The sequence below is a fragment of the Vidua macroura genome, chromosome 1 (assembly GCF_024509145.1).
Source record: "Vidua macroura isolate BioBank_ID:100142 chromosome 1, ASM2450914v1, whole genome shotgun sequence".
NCBI classification, from domain to species: domain Eukaryota; kingdom Metazoa; phylum Chordata; class Aves; order Passeriformes; family Viduidae; genus Vidua; species Vidua macroura.
The window spans coordinates 59,321,623-59,339,278 of record NC_071571.1 but is presented as its reverse complement, the minus strand read 5'-3'; the positions used below and the strand labels follow the sequence as shown (position 1 = coordinate 59,339,278).

Sequence of the window (17,656 nt, the reverse complement as noted above, 5' to 3'; positions counted from 1 at the left end):
TTATCTTGGAACTTTTGGACCACTAGTCCAAATATACCAGGTAAGGAGATAGAGAGGTCCAAATGTCATAGGTTGGGAAATAAAGAGGTCCAGATGTACTAGGTAAATAGATAGAAACTTAATGACTAGCTTATTCCATTTTGAAAGGCAATAAAACTAAACCGACAAAAGTTTCAATCAATTTGTGTGTTTTTCTTATCATACAGTGATCAGTTATATGTGGCCATTTTCAGCATTTATTAAGTTGCACAAAATGCTGTAATACCTACATCATTATTATCTGATACACATGAAGTGGAGTTGAAAAACAAAGGAAAATACTTAATATCTTGTCAAGTTCTATCTATTTCACCTTGCATATTTTTATCACTCATCTATTTGAAGGCAAAATTAAAACATGCAAACCAAAAGTCTGCAAAAATAAAAAGCTTCCTCAGAATGACACAATCTAATAAAGATGTCCCTTCCCTGTAATTTAAAGCATATTTAGGATTTTTCTTTTGCTTTCGATAAAATGTTCAAATATTCCATAAGGGTTTACTTGAAAAGGAATCTTTCAAGTGTGGTGTGAATTTTTCACAGCAAAATAGATGTGGAATTATCTGGAAAAGCAGGATCAACACAGATCGAAGGAAGTCTCCATCCCACTGTCTGCCTAGCAAAACACATGAGAGGTAAAGGAGGTGTCCATCATTGCTTCCCCTGGGAGGAAGTGCCAGATTGAAAGAAGCATCATCTCTGCTTTTGTGATAGTGGGTGACAGAGGTTTTCTCCTAGTCTGGATAGATTTTGAATGTTTTCCCACTCAGTATCACAATGGAACCATCATTTCTTAAATAACAGGAAAGAAAAGACCACCTGTTGCTCAAAGCAAGAGCACTAAGATGCTTGCCTGGGAAGTTATGAGAGAATTTTGACAGTGCTCTGTTGTGTTCAGCTTGTCTTGTCATCAACCTTCAGTCTCCTACCACAATCAAGTGTCTTGGTCACAAGGCTCTGAACTCTTCCAGAGTCTTTTGTCTTTTCCACTGCAGCAACTGTATCAGCTATTCCTTTCTGACAGGAAGGGCAAAAGGGAGGGGCATTGTCGTAGTTCAATGACTGTAGTGCCTCAGTCTTTCCTTATGACTGTAGCTTTTAGAAGAAGCTCAATGGTAACTCTGGGAAATCATCCCCATTGAAATCAGCATGTAGCATCTTTCATGGAAAAAAAGTGGAATACAGATCATGTTATTTGTTTAAGTGGAACTCTGAGTGCTTTTTTGTATGACATAAAAAAGATACAGCAATATCTGTATGTGTATGTGCTGCACTGACCTTACTGTTCCTGCTGGGTAGCAGTCTATATTTACTTGAGTTATCTTAGATATAAATATGAGGGCTTAAAAGCTCTCTGACTAAAGATCTCACAGATGATTACTGCAGACTCACAGTGTAGCTCTAAAATAGAAAGCAACATGGGACTCTTCACTCTGGCTTCCCAGGCTCCTGCTAGCAACAAACAGCAGTTGCAGATAAAAATAGAAGGTTGTAAGCAACCAGGATCTTTAGTTAAATATAGAAGTAACTCTCATGACAGTAAGGAGTCCAGGACAGCAATGAAGTCTCTCCAATTCATCAGCACTGAAGCATTCATGTAAAATGCAGAGTTTGCCAGGAAGAGTCTCGATGCTGTAGCCCATGATCTTTTTCCGCTTCTTTTTAAAGCCGGCTATTTACTGGAGCAAGGGGAAGTGATTCACAACTTGGTAGAGAACTGGCCACTTTTTGATTTTAACATGAGAAAACTTTTGGGAGCTACTCTGGACTACAAGGAAGACCTGAGCCATAGAACATGCTCAGTGTGCTTGGAAAGCTGTTTGACAGGGCTGAGAGACTATGTGCTGAATCAGTCTTCTCCCTACATGAAAAAGTTGAAAGTGGTCAACCTGACAGGTATAAAAGATGTTGAAGTTCAGTTTTGTAAGTGCAAGAAGACAATGGGCAGGTGGGCCAGGACACAGCTGCTCTCTAAGCTTTGTTCAGACCTCCTGGTTTACCTGCAACAAGCACAGTGCAATCCAGGTACCTTTGAAATCAGTATCAATGTACTAATTGACTTGTTTGTTACAGAGTGGAACTATGAGCTGGTCGTGCAGGCCCTGTTGAAGAAATGCAGTTGTCTGCTGAAAATCTGCTGTGTGACATTCAGATCTGACAACCTGACCTTGCAGAAATTCTTCTATATCTTAAAGCTCACTGATCTCTCCTTGTTGAGCAAACTGGAAATAGTTCATAATGTTCACTTGGAAATTGTGAAAAACGCCAATCACTTGGTTTTTAAAATTTTTAAAGTTTAATAATAATAAAATGGTTATAAAAATAGTAATACAATTAGAGTAATAAAAATTTAGAGTTAGGACAATTACAAGACAATAAAAAGCAAAGAATTACGGACGTCCGGATGCTCTCGGGCACTTAAGCCACGACAAGCATGCCTTGTGAACAAAGGAATAACCTTAAAAGCAATAGCCTGTTGCATATACAAAACACTTCATGATTATGCATATATTTTATTTGAAACAAGAAATTCGTCTGGTACTTGTCAAAAAGTTTCTGTTAATTCCCAGGCGCCTTCGAGTCTAAGTCAGGCTTGAAGAAATTCGTTTCTGTTGATAAGGAAAGCCATAAATTCCTCTCCTCTGGAAAATTTAGGGGTTTCTGTAATTGTATCTTTGTGCAAAGAATTCCTTGATTATCTCATCTCTTTCTTGAGCTAGTTAAAAAGTATCTTACATAGTATAGTTTCTATTTTAACATTGTGTTATAACCTAAAAATACCTTCAACACACTACTTGAGAGAATTAATACAGCGTTTCCAACATTACACATATAATATTCATTGTAACTATTTTGAAAAGCCAATCATAAAATATACATTTTTCACAATCCCTCCTCTTATTCTTTATAAATCTTTTGGCTTGAGCAATATTTCTTATCCACGTGCATTCTTTGGACTCTGTTGGTAATTAAATAAAACATGGGATTAAACAAGGAAGAAACATCAAAACAGTTGTAACATATAAAAGGAAGAATCTTAATCCACCATCCCATTCTCAATACATTACCACACCAGTTAGTTTTTAACATTGTTTTCCTATTTTTGGACTGATACCTGGGTTATAATTTTTTTATGATATCCTTTGTTTTTCCCAGGATGACCTCCCTATTGTCATCTATTTTCAACAATCTGTTATATTAAACTTTCTACACCCTCTTCGACAGCTAATAAATAGTCTAAAGCCAACCTATTCTGATACACTACAGTTTTTGTTTGGCTTTGCTGACTCAATATTAATTCTAATGCCTGAGCAGCTTTGTTTGTTATCATCTTTATAACTACTTGGAGTCCTATAATACGATTCAGTATATAATTTGGGGTCAATATAGAGCTAGATTGTTGTGCTGGTATCACCTTTTTTTTTTTTACTAATTGCCTTTTTACCGAATCTTGGATTATATCTCTGAGATCAAATGTAAAATAAATCCATCTCTCTCCTTTTGGACATTGAATGCCCCATCTATTACCGCTTTTTCCTAAGTTCCTTGTAATCTTGTATTTTTCCCCATTTTGCCTGCAGGTAATTAATTTGGATGGGTTATAACAGGGGCTGTTGACATGGGTGTGTGTAACAAAAAGGAAAGTTGGTTTCTTTCTATGTAATACTTTTTGTAGCATTTGTGACACGATCTTGCTGGTATCTTGAAAGGTATAAGACAACAAATGAGAGATAGAAACAGGAATAACAGAGGTCTGGTATGGCTTATACCCCTACCTCCCCTGCCTGTGGAGTTGCTTCCCATAGCAGGTATGTGTGATCTTCTCAGTGGCAAGTACAGTGGTCAATCCAGGCTTGCTCTCTGTTTCCCTTGTCACTCCTTTTTATTAATTTTTTTTTTTATTATTATTATTTTAGGCAAGTCCTTTTTGACACTCCTTAACTGTGGTTTCTTACCGTTCCTCAGGTATCTCTCAGTCAACAGGCACTGATAATTCCCATCCACAAAACAAAATTTTTACTTTAGTTGTTTTGAGTTCTATCTGTATAGGGGATAGATTCAGTACTCAATACTTCTTGCAATGAGAACATAGATTTTGTGAGCTCTAATACCAATTATTCCCATAATTTGAACATTTACTTATAACCCAGTTAGCATGTCCAGTATTGGGATGAATCAAATAAAGTATACAAATATAGTACAAATCGCAATTTCCCTTCTTCCCTGTACAAGTCCCAGGCTAAGGCCAGAATATAAGAACTCTTTGATTAAAATAGTCCTGATCTTCCTGTTTGAAGTGGCAGTATTCCTCTCCCAAGGAGGTGTCGGAGATGTCTCAGGGCTTATTCAGGCAGTGCTTAAAACTAGTGATGTAAGCTTTGCCTTATTTCTCAGTTAGGTTTTATTCTTTGTACCTTCCTTGGATCATTTGGGTCTTCCCAAACCGTTACCACCCAGTCCCAGTTGAACGTCAATTTGGTATCACCCGGTTTAGATGTGATAGTCCATTCCTCAAGTTTCTTCAAGTCTTTTGATTTTGCTGGCATGAATTCACCCTCTTTCTGTGATTCAGATTCCTGCTTTAGTAGTACCTGGAAAGGACTTCTTAATAACACAGTGTTAAAAGAAAGACAGTACTGCATTAACTTTTACCATTAGTTTTCTTCAAAACTTCTTGGGTTTAACTAAAACTGTTTTTCTACAACTGCTTCTTGTATCCAGCTGTGTTAATAGCTGCAGAGGCCAATTAAACACTAGGCCAATTCTAACACGAGATGTATCACATCTCTTGCTTTTTACTTTTTGGGTGACATTTAACTGTTTTAGCCTTACAGACCCATTCTTTAGAACAAAAGCCTCCTCTTCTTAACAACAACAAAAAAAAACAGAAAGAAAAAATCTTGTCAAAAAAGCCTACTTTGTGAGGTTTTGGAGTGCCAACTATTTTTGCTTTAATCCTTATCTCTTCTTTTTCATAGCTTTGCGTTTAACTCTGTTCTTGGCCTCTCTCTCTACCCTGTTGTCACTCTACCTAGCGGGGGAGAACTTACAGACAGCTACGCGCATGGTGACTTTGGGGGCTTATTTCACTATTCCCTTTGCTCTCTCTTTCTCTCTCTTTCTTGACTTACGTGCCAGGGCAGAGGCTGCTATCCTGGACTCGGGACCCTGGCAGGCTGGGAGCTGCCCCTGGCAGCTCTGCTACTGAGCCAGCCCACTCCTGGGCGACAAACCCGCACAATCCATGCCCAGCCCCACTACTTGGGCCGGCGAGCACCTCTGGCAACTCCTTGCTCTCTGGGACCCTGGCACAACCCAGCCAGCCCCAAACCCCAGTGGCACCTCGTGCTGTGCCACTTCCACTGGGTGGGCGAAACACTGGGAGCTGCTGCGCTGGGTAATCTCCATGAATCAGCTCCTGCTGCAGCCCCTGAGAGCAGCCAAACACTTCCTCTTCTAGCACTAAGACATCATCACTCCACATTCCAACATCCACATTCTAACATCACTCCACATTCTAACATCCCGGAGAGGTGAGTCTGCCAATCACCCCTCCCCCCCCTTTTTCAACTTCTTTACAAATTAAATTACCTTTGTTATGTGTGTTCTGCAAGCATGCAATTCACAGCACTCTCACCAAGGCTACCAGCCACTCACAGCTGACACAGTGCCAAAACTAACGACTTGCTTTGCTATCACAATTTTTTTCATTCACAAGCTTGAAAGGGTGGCAGGAACAAGGTAAACTACAACTTACTTTCAAAGTGACTCTGCCTGCACTAAAAAATTTGAGGCAATGTTAGTTAGTGCAATGCAATTTGCAACCAGAGTTTTTCCATTCACAGATTTCCAGCCACAGCTCTCAAGAAACACCTCACTACCTCCGTTTTACTGAAACAGAGGAATTCAAGGAACTCCATCACTAAAAGGCAAAAGAAATGGTCAAACATCAGAACAAGCACTTATTCCATCACCAATTGCTCAGGACACTATGAACTCACCCTTGGGCAGAAATACCAGTTCTGATGACACACTTGCATCAACATCCCAGGGCCTCTGAGGTAAAAAGGTACTGTGGCACTAAATTTAATGGATTGAAAACATCCTTCCATAAGGCATGGAGTGGAGTAATAAAGCCAAGGTTTGATTTGGGAAGGGCATCTGAGGACACAGAGCATGAGTTTTACAAATCCATATTTTGAAGAGGGAATGGACAAAATATGAGTACAGTGGGGGGACAGCAAGTAAGGAATTCGTCTCTGCAATACTCTCCCTTTGACTACTAGGAAACACGGTCTAGTGAGGCTCCTATGGTACAGACAATAACTGGATGGGAAGAGGCACTCTTGAATTTAAACCTTAATGCCATAATAGGAAACAGCACCTGAGTACTGCAGTGGTGAAGCACCTTGCCCACAAACTCACTAGAGGCAAGCGACTGCTGCCATGCTGCAGGGCTACCTGCAGCACAGAGGGAATCATGGCTAAGCCCTCCCTGCAGGCCTGCCTAAACCCTACAAGGAACCTACAACTTCCTCACAGCTCTCCAACTCACTCAAGAAATAAAACTACAGCAAGCAGAGATCCCCCCCCACCATCCTTTTTATGTGTGTGTCACACACCCACAGTAATGCTAAAAGTAACAAATTAACAGCTTACATTAGAAGATACTGAAACCTTTTTTTTGTCTAGCTTTGTAGGTTCCCTTTTATATATGTAACCACCTCCAATTCTGGGTAAAAAAATGAGCCTTTTTTTTTTTTTTTTTTTTTTTTGAAGTGCTATGCATGCACAACTCTAGCTGCTGTTCCAGGTGCACTGCAAGTAATCAGTACTTCCAGAAAAACTAACAAACAAACAAAACAAAAACTAAGAAAGCAAAAACACCTTTGGGTACCTTAAAAAAAGACTGGCTGCACCAGGAAAAGTATTTCTCATTGACTTACTAATCAGCTGGTGTTACCTTTAGTTTAACTTTACACACTGAGAACCACTTGATTGAATAGCCTTGCCTCGACTCAAAATAAATTAAAACTAGGTTTTGCTATGTCACAGCTGTAAACTAGTTTTTCAGTCTTAGAGTACAGCAAGTTACATATTACAAAATGAAAAATCACAATGCAAATTGGAATAAATAGTTTAAACTACTTGTACACAGCAAAGGGGAAAGAATTAGCTGAATCAACAGCTCAATGAAGACATCTGCTCCATATGAAGCATCCTCCCCTATTTCCTTCCCCAGCCCAAACTTCCTTTTTAATTTTCTTTTCATCTTCTTGGTTTAATTTTAGCACTTTAGCTGTCATCTTCCCATCTTCTGGTATAACTCCTATTCCTAATATCACTTGAAAATCTCATCCCATTAAATTACTACCTGCTCCTGGGACCAACAAAACATCCCCCATCTAAAATCTAGTTTCTCCCTCCATTACTACATCTTTGATGACAGGAACAGTGAAACTCTCTCCTTTTGCTCTTGTTACTTTTACAGTATCTTTACTTACACTATAACTTTTTGGAATATTTAACAAACAGGTTCTTTCTGCTCCCGTATCTACTACAAATTCCAATTCTCCTTCTTGGGGACTTATTTTTAAAGTTATCACAGGCTCCAGATGGTATTTGTCGCCTAGAAAATAGAGCCTTTGACCCCCCTATTCTTCTTCTGTGTTCATCTCTTTGAAGATTTTCAGATCTTTTGCTCGTTTAGGCCAGTCCCTCTTATAATGTCCTTCACACTTACAGTAAAAACAGACATTCTTGGAATGCTCTTGAGGCTTGGTTTGTATTGGGGTTTTATTCTTTTCTGTTCCCCTGTCTCTACGACCATCATATTTAGGAGTAGTGCCTGTGTGTTTTTTATTTTTCTTGTAATTGTTTTCTCTCATGGTGACTGCCATAATTTTTGCCTTCAGTTTAGCTTTTTCTTCATCCCTTCGGACATAAACTTTCTGAGCTTCTTTCAATAAGTCCTTTAATGGTTTATCATGCCAATCCTCAATTTTTTTCTAATTTCCTTCGAATATCTGGTCAAGCATTTGTAACAAAGTTAATTCTTAACAAAGCTTTTCCCACATCAGTTTTAGGATCTATTCTGGAATATTGTTTTATATTTCTCCTGAGTCTGTCTAACCATTCAGTTGGGGTCTCTTCTTTCCCCTGCTGTGTCTCAAAAGCTTTTTTAGCATTTTGCCCTCGAGGTGCTGCCCCTTTTATTCTCTTGATTATCAAATTACGATACTCATTCATATGTTTTCTCCCCTCCTCATTGTCTTGACCCCACTCAGGAGGTGCAGTGGGCATTTTCTCCTCTCCAGGAGGCCCCTGTGGATTTTCTTTATTCCAGGCTTTTATGCCTGCAATTCTGATAAATTCCCTTTCCTCCTGAAAAAATAGTATCTTTAGTATAGACTGCATTTCTTCCTAGGTATAAATGTTTTGACATAAAAATTGGTTAAGTTGTTCAGCTGTGCCTATGGGGTCCTCTAAAATCCCTTTGATTTCCTTTTTAAAATTCCTGACCTCAGAAGAAGTCAGGGGAGCATTCACAAATCCAGTCCCACACCCTCCTATCGGGACCTCTCTCAGTGGAAATAGACTAATTTCTTTACCCCTGTCTTTTTCTGTAGCTTTATTTTCGTGTAGTGAGGAAGAATCAGGAGGAAGTTGTCTCTTAACTGTACTTCCAGTATTTTTATAAGGAGCATCTTCTAGGGACAGGGAGTTCCTTTGAGCCGGAGCTGCGGTTTCTAAGGGAACGGAACTCCGGGCAGGGAGGGGGGTGTGAGAAGGGCATACTATCGAGACTTGGTCTTCCAGAGGCGGGGCATGGGTGGGGTTTGCTGCTGGAACTGCTGAAGGGGAGAGCATTTCCGGGGGGTGCTGGGTGGTAGCGCAGTCAGCCTCCACGTGGCTAATGGCGGCAGAGCCAGCCGCTCCCAGCAGAGGCAAGGCAGCGGCGGCAGCACTCAGCGTAGCCGGAATGGGCAAAGCCGCTGGGGACGGGGCCGAGAAAACCGCTGCGGGAGAAGCGGCCAAAGACGGGATGGCTGGGACCGACGGGAGCCCGCCGGGCGCGGCTAGCGGACCAGCCGCGGACCAGTCGGGCAGGATGGGGGCGGGGGCCGGTCGGGCAGCCGCGAGCAGCGAGGCGGGGGCCGGTACCTAAGCGGCGGGCGGCGAAAGAGAGAGCGGGGGACCTGCTGCGAGCAGCGGGGCGGGAGCCTGCAGAGCTGCCGCCGCGGGCAGCGAACTCGCGCTTGGGACGGAAACCGGGGCAGGAACACGCGGCAAGCCAGGACCTGGGGTAGGCGCTGGGACTGGGACAGACACTGACACTGGGGCCGGCGGAGCTGAAGGGAGCAGCTCGCTGGGACCTAAAACCGGCGCTGGGGCCGCAGGTGGTGCAGGCGCGAATGGGAAGGGAGGGGATAAAACTTGTAAAGGATCCTATTCTTTTTCTTTTCCGCTTTTTTCCTCTTGCTCCCCTCCCTTCTCTTTCCCTTTTTGCTTTTCTTGTTTTGTTTCGGGGATTTCTGATACCTTAAAGATTTTTATTGTCCTAAAATCCCCTGTCTAACATGTGGCATATTCTCTTTCTTCTGGATTAAACGGTTCTTTTGAGTTTACAAATACATTTAGAGCCTGACAAATCCATCTTTCAAAAGAACCATATCTAGGCCAATAAACGTGGTCTGATCTTATTTCCTTTGTTGGCCATTCAAGCATACAAAATTGTATCATCTTTGTCCTTTTTTCTTGTACAAGGGTTTTTTTCCCGGTTGGCTAACATAACTCCCAGGGGACTATTCTGGAGTATCTCTGTTGATAATTTCTTACTCCTTTTTTTCTCTCCTCTATTCTCTTGACTGGATTTCTGTCTCATTTTTCAAGATCTTATCTATTCACACCCCTGCCTCTGTTTTTCACTTTCCTCTCACCACCTAAATACCACTTTTCTTTCAGCTGTATTCTCAAAAAACCTCCTTTTTCTCACACTACTTTTCAATACAACACTTTCCTCCAAGGAACTATAATAAAGCTTAAAATAAACAATCTACATTACATATACTTTCATTCGTCCACATTTGCTCCACTTTATTGTTCACTTACTCTCACACACAACAAAGCAACCACAACAACAAGGTACCTTTTATTTTTCAACACACCTATTACACTTTTAGATGTCACTGGCCAGTCCCGGTGTTCTTGGATACCCCTCAACCCAGCTGTGTTGTTCCCAACCCCAGATCCTCTCAAGCTTATCCTCAAACCGGCAAAATTTTTACTCAATCCTGGGTGCTCTCGAATATTAATATCTCAACCCAGCAAACTTAATTCTGGGTGCTCTCGAATAATATCTCAACCCAGCAGGTTTGAATCAACCCTAGATGCTCTTGGAATGTTAATCCCTCAACCCAGCAGGTTTGAATCAAACTTGGATGCTCTTGGAATATTAATCCATCAACCCAGCAGGTTTAATCCTGGGTGTTCTTAGGCATTTTTATCCCTCAATCCAGCAGAATTTTTAGGGGCCCCTCCCACACATTTTACCTTTTATTTTTCCCCCAATAGATTATGCTAAGAAAACCCTCTTTTTACCTTTTATTATTTTTTTCTTCCCAATTAATTGCCTTTTATTCCCCCCCCTCCCCCCCACCAAGGGGTCCCACTCTTTCCTTGAGACCCAGTCCTGGTTTCCCTGGGCGGGGCTTCTCTCTTTTTATCACTTGCTTCGTCTCTTTACTGGCCGCTTTTCTTGCGAAAAAGACGGAAATGCAGCATGGGAGACTACCGCTCTCGCTTAGCAGGTCTGGGGTAACCAGCCCGCCTCTCATTCACACACATTCATCCCCCCTTTATCCACCCTGTCCCAACAAATACTTTATTGTCTCCTTTTGTCCATCGGATCGGAACCTGCGTCTGTCGGTCACACCAGGGGAGCACAGTGAGGCTGCCTAACAGGGCAGGATGCGTCTCCCTCACTCTGACTCTCCTAAGGCACCAGCAGAGAGGTGTTAAGAACCATCCACTGCTACCATAATTGTGAAAAACGCCAATCACTTGGTTTTTAAATTTTTTAAAGTTTAATAATAATAAAATGGTTATAAAAATAGTAATACAATTAGAGTAATAAAAATTTAGAGTTAGGACAATTACAAGACAATAAAAAGTAAAGAATTACGGACGTCCGGATGCTCTCGGGCACTTAAGCCACGACAAGCATGCCTTGTGAACAAAGGAATAACCTTAAAAGCAATAGCCTGTTGCATATACAAAACACTTCATGATTATGCATATATTTTATTTGAAACAAGAAATTCGTCTGGTACTTGTCAAAAAGTTTCTGTTAATTCCCAGGCACCTTCGAGTCTAAGTCAGGCTTGAAGAAATTAGTTTCTGTTGATAAGGAAAGCCATAAATTCCTCTCCTCTGGAAAATTTAGGGGTTTCTGTAATTGTATCTTTGTGCAAAGAATTCCTTGATTATCTCATCTCTTTCTTGAGCTAGTTAAAAAGTATCTTACATAGTATAGTTTCTATTTTAACATTGTGTTATAACCTAAAAATACCTTCAACACACTACTTAAGAGAATTAATACAGCGTAACTTTCCAACATTACACATATAATATTCATTGTAACTATTTTGAAAAGCCAATCATAAAATATGCATTTTTCACAGAAATGGAACACTTGGAAATGCTCTTCAACAGTATCCACTTCCCTCTATTGATGTCCTTGACCTTGCCAGCACAAACATTTAATGTGCAGAGGTTCACAGCTACAGATGAACAGATGCTTACTAACGTTGGAGAAAAGATGGGTGAGATGACGCAGCTCACTGAGTTGAGTATGTCATTTTCTATACTCACTGGAAGAATGTGGGAGGAGGTCTTGGAGGGGATCTGTCAGGAATGCCATGGGAAACTGCTCTAGTGTAAAAGAAGAGCATGGTAACAGAGTTCCCCCCTTCTCCCATGTCCATCACTGGATGTACCCTCCCCAGTTAATGTCTGTCAAACAGTTATGCCATCCTCAGTTCTAGAAACTTCCCTGTTCTATGTTCTGTTATTGGTCCTTTCCCTGTAACCACTCCTTCCCTTGTTTCCTATTGGATTGTCCCATCCTTACTCCTCCCATGGGCCCTTATCTCATTGGTTCGTATGTACCCTGACCCTGCCTTCTCTTCCCAGGTTATAGTGCCCGATCCCTCTTTTAGAGAGAGAGCTCTCGGGACTCAGATCTCAGGCCCTCAGAGGTAGCTCCCCTCTCGAGACGTGGTCTCCCTGCGCTTCCCCTGCCTTTCCCTGCTCTTTCTGCCCTGGTTGTACCTACAATAAACTCTCGAGAACTGCAGCACTCTGGGTGTTGTCCTGTCTGTTGGTGGATTCTTACTCCCAGTCATCTGGGGCTCCTGTAGACCAGCCACTGGCGGGTTTCCCCGCAGGAGCTAGGTCCAGGACGCCTCAGAAGAATACAGAAACTTCCCAGTAATGTGGTCATCCTGCTTTCCATCACACTTTAAAAAAGAGCACTTTGTGCCACCAGCAAGCTGAGAGTAAGGGAAGTGAGTGTATCTTGGGGTGTGTGTGGGAAGGGACAGCAGGAAGCTAGGAAAGATTATGTGTTGGGGAGAATTGGCAGCCAATGTCTACCTAATACACTTTGAAAAACTGACTATTTTGATTAGTCTTCCACAGTCCATCTGGTGAGAATATGCTTTCAGTTACCACAGAAGAGAGTGGTATACCCAAGACATTGTTTATTTGAACTTATGTATTAATCAGCTTGAATTGGCCTTTGGTGCAAGTCCTGAATTGCATTCCAAGTATCTTTTAGAGTATCGAGTGAATTTTTATCCTCTAAATAACAGTCAGTAAATATACTTCTCCACAGATACTGTATTTTAAGGAGGGCAGGGGAATAGTTGATTTTCATTTGAGACTTTGATTTCAGTTATTTGTATGTCTCTTGATGTCAAGACAAGAGAGATTTGATGGTTTTTTATCCTACAAATTAAGCTGATATGTTCATTATGAATGCCAGTGGAAAATTGGCAATTTGCAAAAAGCTAGCAAACTACCAGTGAGCAGTACTCATATTGGAACGGGAAATAAGTTAATTGTAAACTTTTCAGAGCATCTAAAAAAGGCAGATAAAAGTTTCATCCAGACAAATGACCTTGGTCTAAAATTGTTGCCATACAAGAACCCATTTTATTTAAAATTTGTGAGTAGCATACTGCATATATTGATTGATACAATTGAAATGAATTGCAAGTTTCTAAGCTTGATCCAGCTGAGCCCTGTGGCAGAAGTCTCACTAAGATGTAGTAAGTATGAAAGCAATCTCTTTTATTTTCATTTGTCAGAACTATTTTATATTTAACATGAATATATGAGTATAATCTCAGTTACATTTCTTCCAACCTTCTTCATCAGAATGTCTCTTTGCAACTCCAGAATACTACAATGTGTAAACGTCTTGGACATTAAAAAATGTAGCAGAAAAAAAAAAACAGCTAGAAACAAAAGTAGATATCCTGTCAGAATACTGATTTCATTTTGGAATTAATCCTTCCTAATGGAATTTATCTAGATCTCTGGAATAATTGCAGCTTTCTACAAGATGTAGTTACCAATGCTCTTATGGTAGTAGCAATCTGCTGTTACAGTCAGCAAGTGACAGACATTTTACAATATATAACAGGTTAAAAACCAGATACAAAGAATGTTAATAAATTAATCCCCATTAAAATAGCACAGTGGAGTCATGCAAAGAAGGAGATAATTAATGGAACTAATTTATGGAGGAAAATATACTTGCTATTTTTGGCACATGCTTCTGTTTTCAAGAGAGGTTTGAAAAAATAATGTGGTAGATAGCTGCATTCATAATGTGGCTAGATACATGAAATTTTGTAAATGTAGCTTTTCAACATTTTGTATCATAAAACTTTTTTTCTCTTTAACTCTGCAGCCCACTAAAAACTCCACTGAAGATGCTGGATGTTTCTAACTGCTCCTTGAACCATGCTGATATGGCCTTTTTAGCCAGTACCTTCCATGCCAATCACTTGGAAGTTCTGGACCTGAGTGGTCACAATATACCTGAGTTTTACCCATCAACATTCTTTAAGCTCCTCAGCCATTGTTCTTCAGTGCTCAGGAGTCTTTCCCTGAAGGACTGTAATATCCAAGACACTCATGTCAGAATGTTGATTTTAGGTTTAAGCCCGTGTCAGAAACTACAGGAGTTTAAGTTTATTGGAAATCCACTGTCATCCCAAGCACTTAAACACTTCTTCACATTTCTCTGTGAATTGCCAATGCTGAAAAATGTGGAGTTCCCAGTTCCAAGGGATTGCTACCCTATTGGCATCACCTGCCCCATTGATGATGCCAGTGTTTGCAGATTTGATCACCAAAAATATGAAAGGATAGCCGAGGAGCTTAACCTCATTTTACTCCAAGCAAATAGAGAGGATGTGAAGATTTCAACGCCACTCTTTGGGAGTTATGATGCAGCTGTTCAGAAGACAAACAATGAACTGGGAGCTTACTTGATCAAGTCCTTCAAGGACTTGACTTCTCCTTTAGAGAAGTTCACTTCTTCATTTAAGAAAATGAGTTAAATTTATAAAATTGTAAACTGTGATGAGATGATCTGCTAAGTCAGAACTTAAATTAGTCTTTTCTAGATCTGCACCTTCAATTATCAGTTGTGAATTTTCTTTAATTTTTCAGCTGAATTTAATTTGAATAGCCTCTAATCACCTGAGTTACTGTAACTTATGCAATATCTATTGCATACATCTTACACAAGCACTACTTGCTCACAAAAGAGGAGAGGACACTTAATACTGCATTATTTTATTCAAATGCACTTTTTCTCAGTAAATCAAATAGGTGTTTAAGCTTGGCTGATTTATTATACCGGTTCCCTTAGATTTGTCAGCTGGTCTTGTAGTCCTGCAGAAAAAACAGAGAAGTCCTTTCCTAAATCTAGCAGGATGGTCAAAAGATTATGCACATATCCTCACTTATGGCTCCCTAAACTGATTTTGTTTTTTCTGCTAATGACCTGAATTTACCAATCTGTGTTTTATGTAGTATATTCCAAATAATGGAGGATGTGTAACAGTTTCGATATCCCTGTACCTCTTTCTTCTGCAGAGGCAAGTGCAATAAGCAGAATTTGTCTTATACACTGCCCTTGGTGAGGAGTAAAATTCCGTACTGAGGAGGCAGCAAATCAAATGGTTGGCTAACAGCAGGGAATCTCATCCCACTTAACCAGCAATATTAAGCAGTCTGTGGGGAGTCTGCTGATGTTCTTGCAATGTGTATTTTAGAAAGGTGGGCCAGTGTGTATTTTAGAAAGTGCTGCACAGCCATGCCTCTCATGTCAGCCAGTCAGTGACTCAAGATACTCCCTTCCTGGAATCAGCTTCTTGGCTGGTAGAATGTAGCTCCTTTCAGCTCCTTTCAGCTGTTTTAAAGAAACTCTAGGATTGTGGTAGTACTGCAAAAAAGACTCATTTGAAAAGACATGCAAAAAAAAAAAAAAAAGCCAATTTAAAAAACGTGGAAAAGGGACAAGGCTGGTTGCTGACTAACTAGAAGTTCACCTGTGTAAAACACTGCTGGCTTTCTGTCAGGACTGTGTGTTCTCTACAGACTTGCAACCAGTATCAGGGAAAATCACATTTATTTGTCTAGCTTTAGTGCAAGGAAAGTATTAGAATGACAGAGTAAACAGTGTCCCAGGCTCCATACACACAGCATTGGAGCATAGGTAAAAGGGCCAACTGGATTTCAGGACAGTAAGACCACAAGACACACATCTGGGGAGAGTACTATAATTGGGGCCTGAGTGGTAAACAAGTGCTACTCAGCTTCTCACCTGTAAAACTAGAGACTTGGTTAACTTCTAGGCAATTAAAAAATAAATATAATAATATTTTAAAATATATAATAAATATACTTTAACAGTTAATGAAAACTTGATCAAACAGGACTGAAAATGAATGTTTGTAGCAGGAGCTGAAGGTGTCATTGTAGTATTGAGGATCATCATTAAGATAACCAGGACAGTTTATCTGAAATAATACTGGGCCTCATCATCTGAGGGTGAGGAAAAATTTTTATTCCTTTAGGCAGCGCTGATTTGTCAAGCTGTCTGTTTATCTACAATAGGAATATGCAAGCAACTCTTAACCTAATTAATTTTTAAAAACCCCAAAACAAAGCAAATATTAATGGACTGAGTACTAAGCAGAACTTACAGGTTCCACAGCATGCATTTAAATTATTTTTTTTATGTTAACTTACATTCTAACATGTTTTATTGATTAAACATATGATGGTGAAATTCAAAGTGAATGGTCATGACCTGTTTATGTTTACAGAGCACTTGAAAAATAAAAAGGTAAAGTAAGTTGCTAAACTAAGGAGTTGCAAATACTAAATTACAGAATTGGGTCCCATTCTTTCCCAAAGCTGTCTTTTCTTTGTGGCTTCATCTTCTCTCAAACTCCCATAACTTTGAAAGGTATAAATGCTAGCTGAGATGATTAGTCTTACAAGATCAATAGAAAGTAGATGGATCTGTAATTTGTTAGATGTCCCCCGTTGTTCTGGCACTACATGCATTTGGAAAAAGTTCCTTCCTAGATTTCTTGTAGACCCCCTTTAGATACTTGAAGAGTGCTGTAGATTCTTCACAGTGCCTTCTCTTCTCCAGGCTGAATGGACCCAGCTCTCTCAGCCTACCTTCATAGGAGAGGTGTTACAGACCTCTGATCACCCTTGTGGCCTCCTCTGGATTTGTTCCAATTGGTTCAAATATTTCATGTCTTGGGATTCCCAGACCATGATAGTTCCGTTTAGGCAGCCCACTTGAGTCTATCCCTTTCTTATTTTCTTATGGTGCTGTTTTCCATGTGGAGTACTCCAGTATTCAAAGAGGTTTATGGAAATCACAGTTTATGCAAACTTTATGATCTGCATTGTAAATTCTACTGCTGGAACTGAGCAGGTACATTTTACAATTTTGAGCATCATCTAACTGAAGTCTTTTGGTTGAATGCCTACCTACTTCTTTTAGTTTAATGTGACTGCACCACAGAATGCTAATGCAAAGAAAAAGTATGTTAAAAACAACAAACAAGTAAACATGAGTTCATAAAGCAAAATGATATTTCAACCCAATACATCATTTAATAAAAGTAATTGTTTTAATTACCACACAGTATATAAATAGAACTTAAATTAGAAAAATGTATTAAAAATGATATGCTAGAAATGATAAATGTTAAATCATAGGGGAACCTATAAACCAATTGCCAAACTCAGAGAGAAATGTCAATGAATTAAGAAACACTTGTGATGGCTTAAAGTCATAAATACAAACCAAGATACTTCCTTAAAGAAAAAAATAAAAGGATATTTTTCCCGTGGTGATACATATTGGGTGATTCTTTACAACCCTACTATTTATTATGTGTAATAGTCCTATTATCTTCAAATTTTTCAGAGCACTACTTGCATACCAATAAAGCAGTCTGCTTCTTCCATTACAAAGTTTTACTGTATCTTGATTAGTAATCACTAC

At 39.9% G+C, this 17,656-nt stretch overlaps 1 protein-coding gene across 1 annotated transcript; it reads left to right on the top strand.

Moving 5' to 3' along the window:
* Positions 1–1,598: 1,598 nt before the first annotated feature.
* LOC128811162 (leucine-rich repeat-containing protein 14B-like) lies at positions 1,599–14,675 on the top strand. Its single transcript, XM_053984516.1, is given in 4 exon segments — positions 1,599–2,287; positions 11,722–11,922; positions 12,610–12,624; positions 14,021–14,675. Coding segments are annotated over 4 exon segments (1,560 nt in total).
* The last annotated feature ends 2,981 nt before the right edge of the window (positions 14,676–17,656 follow it).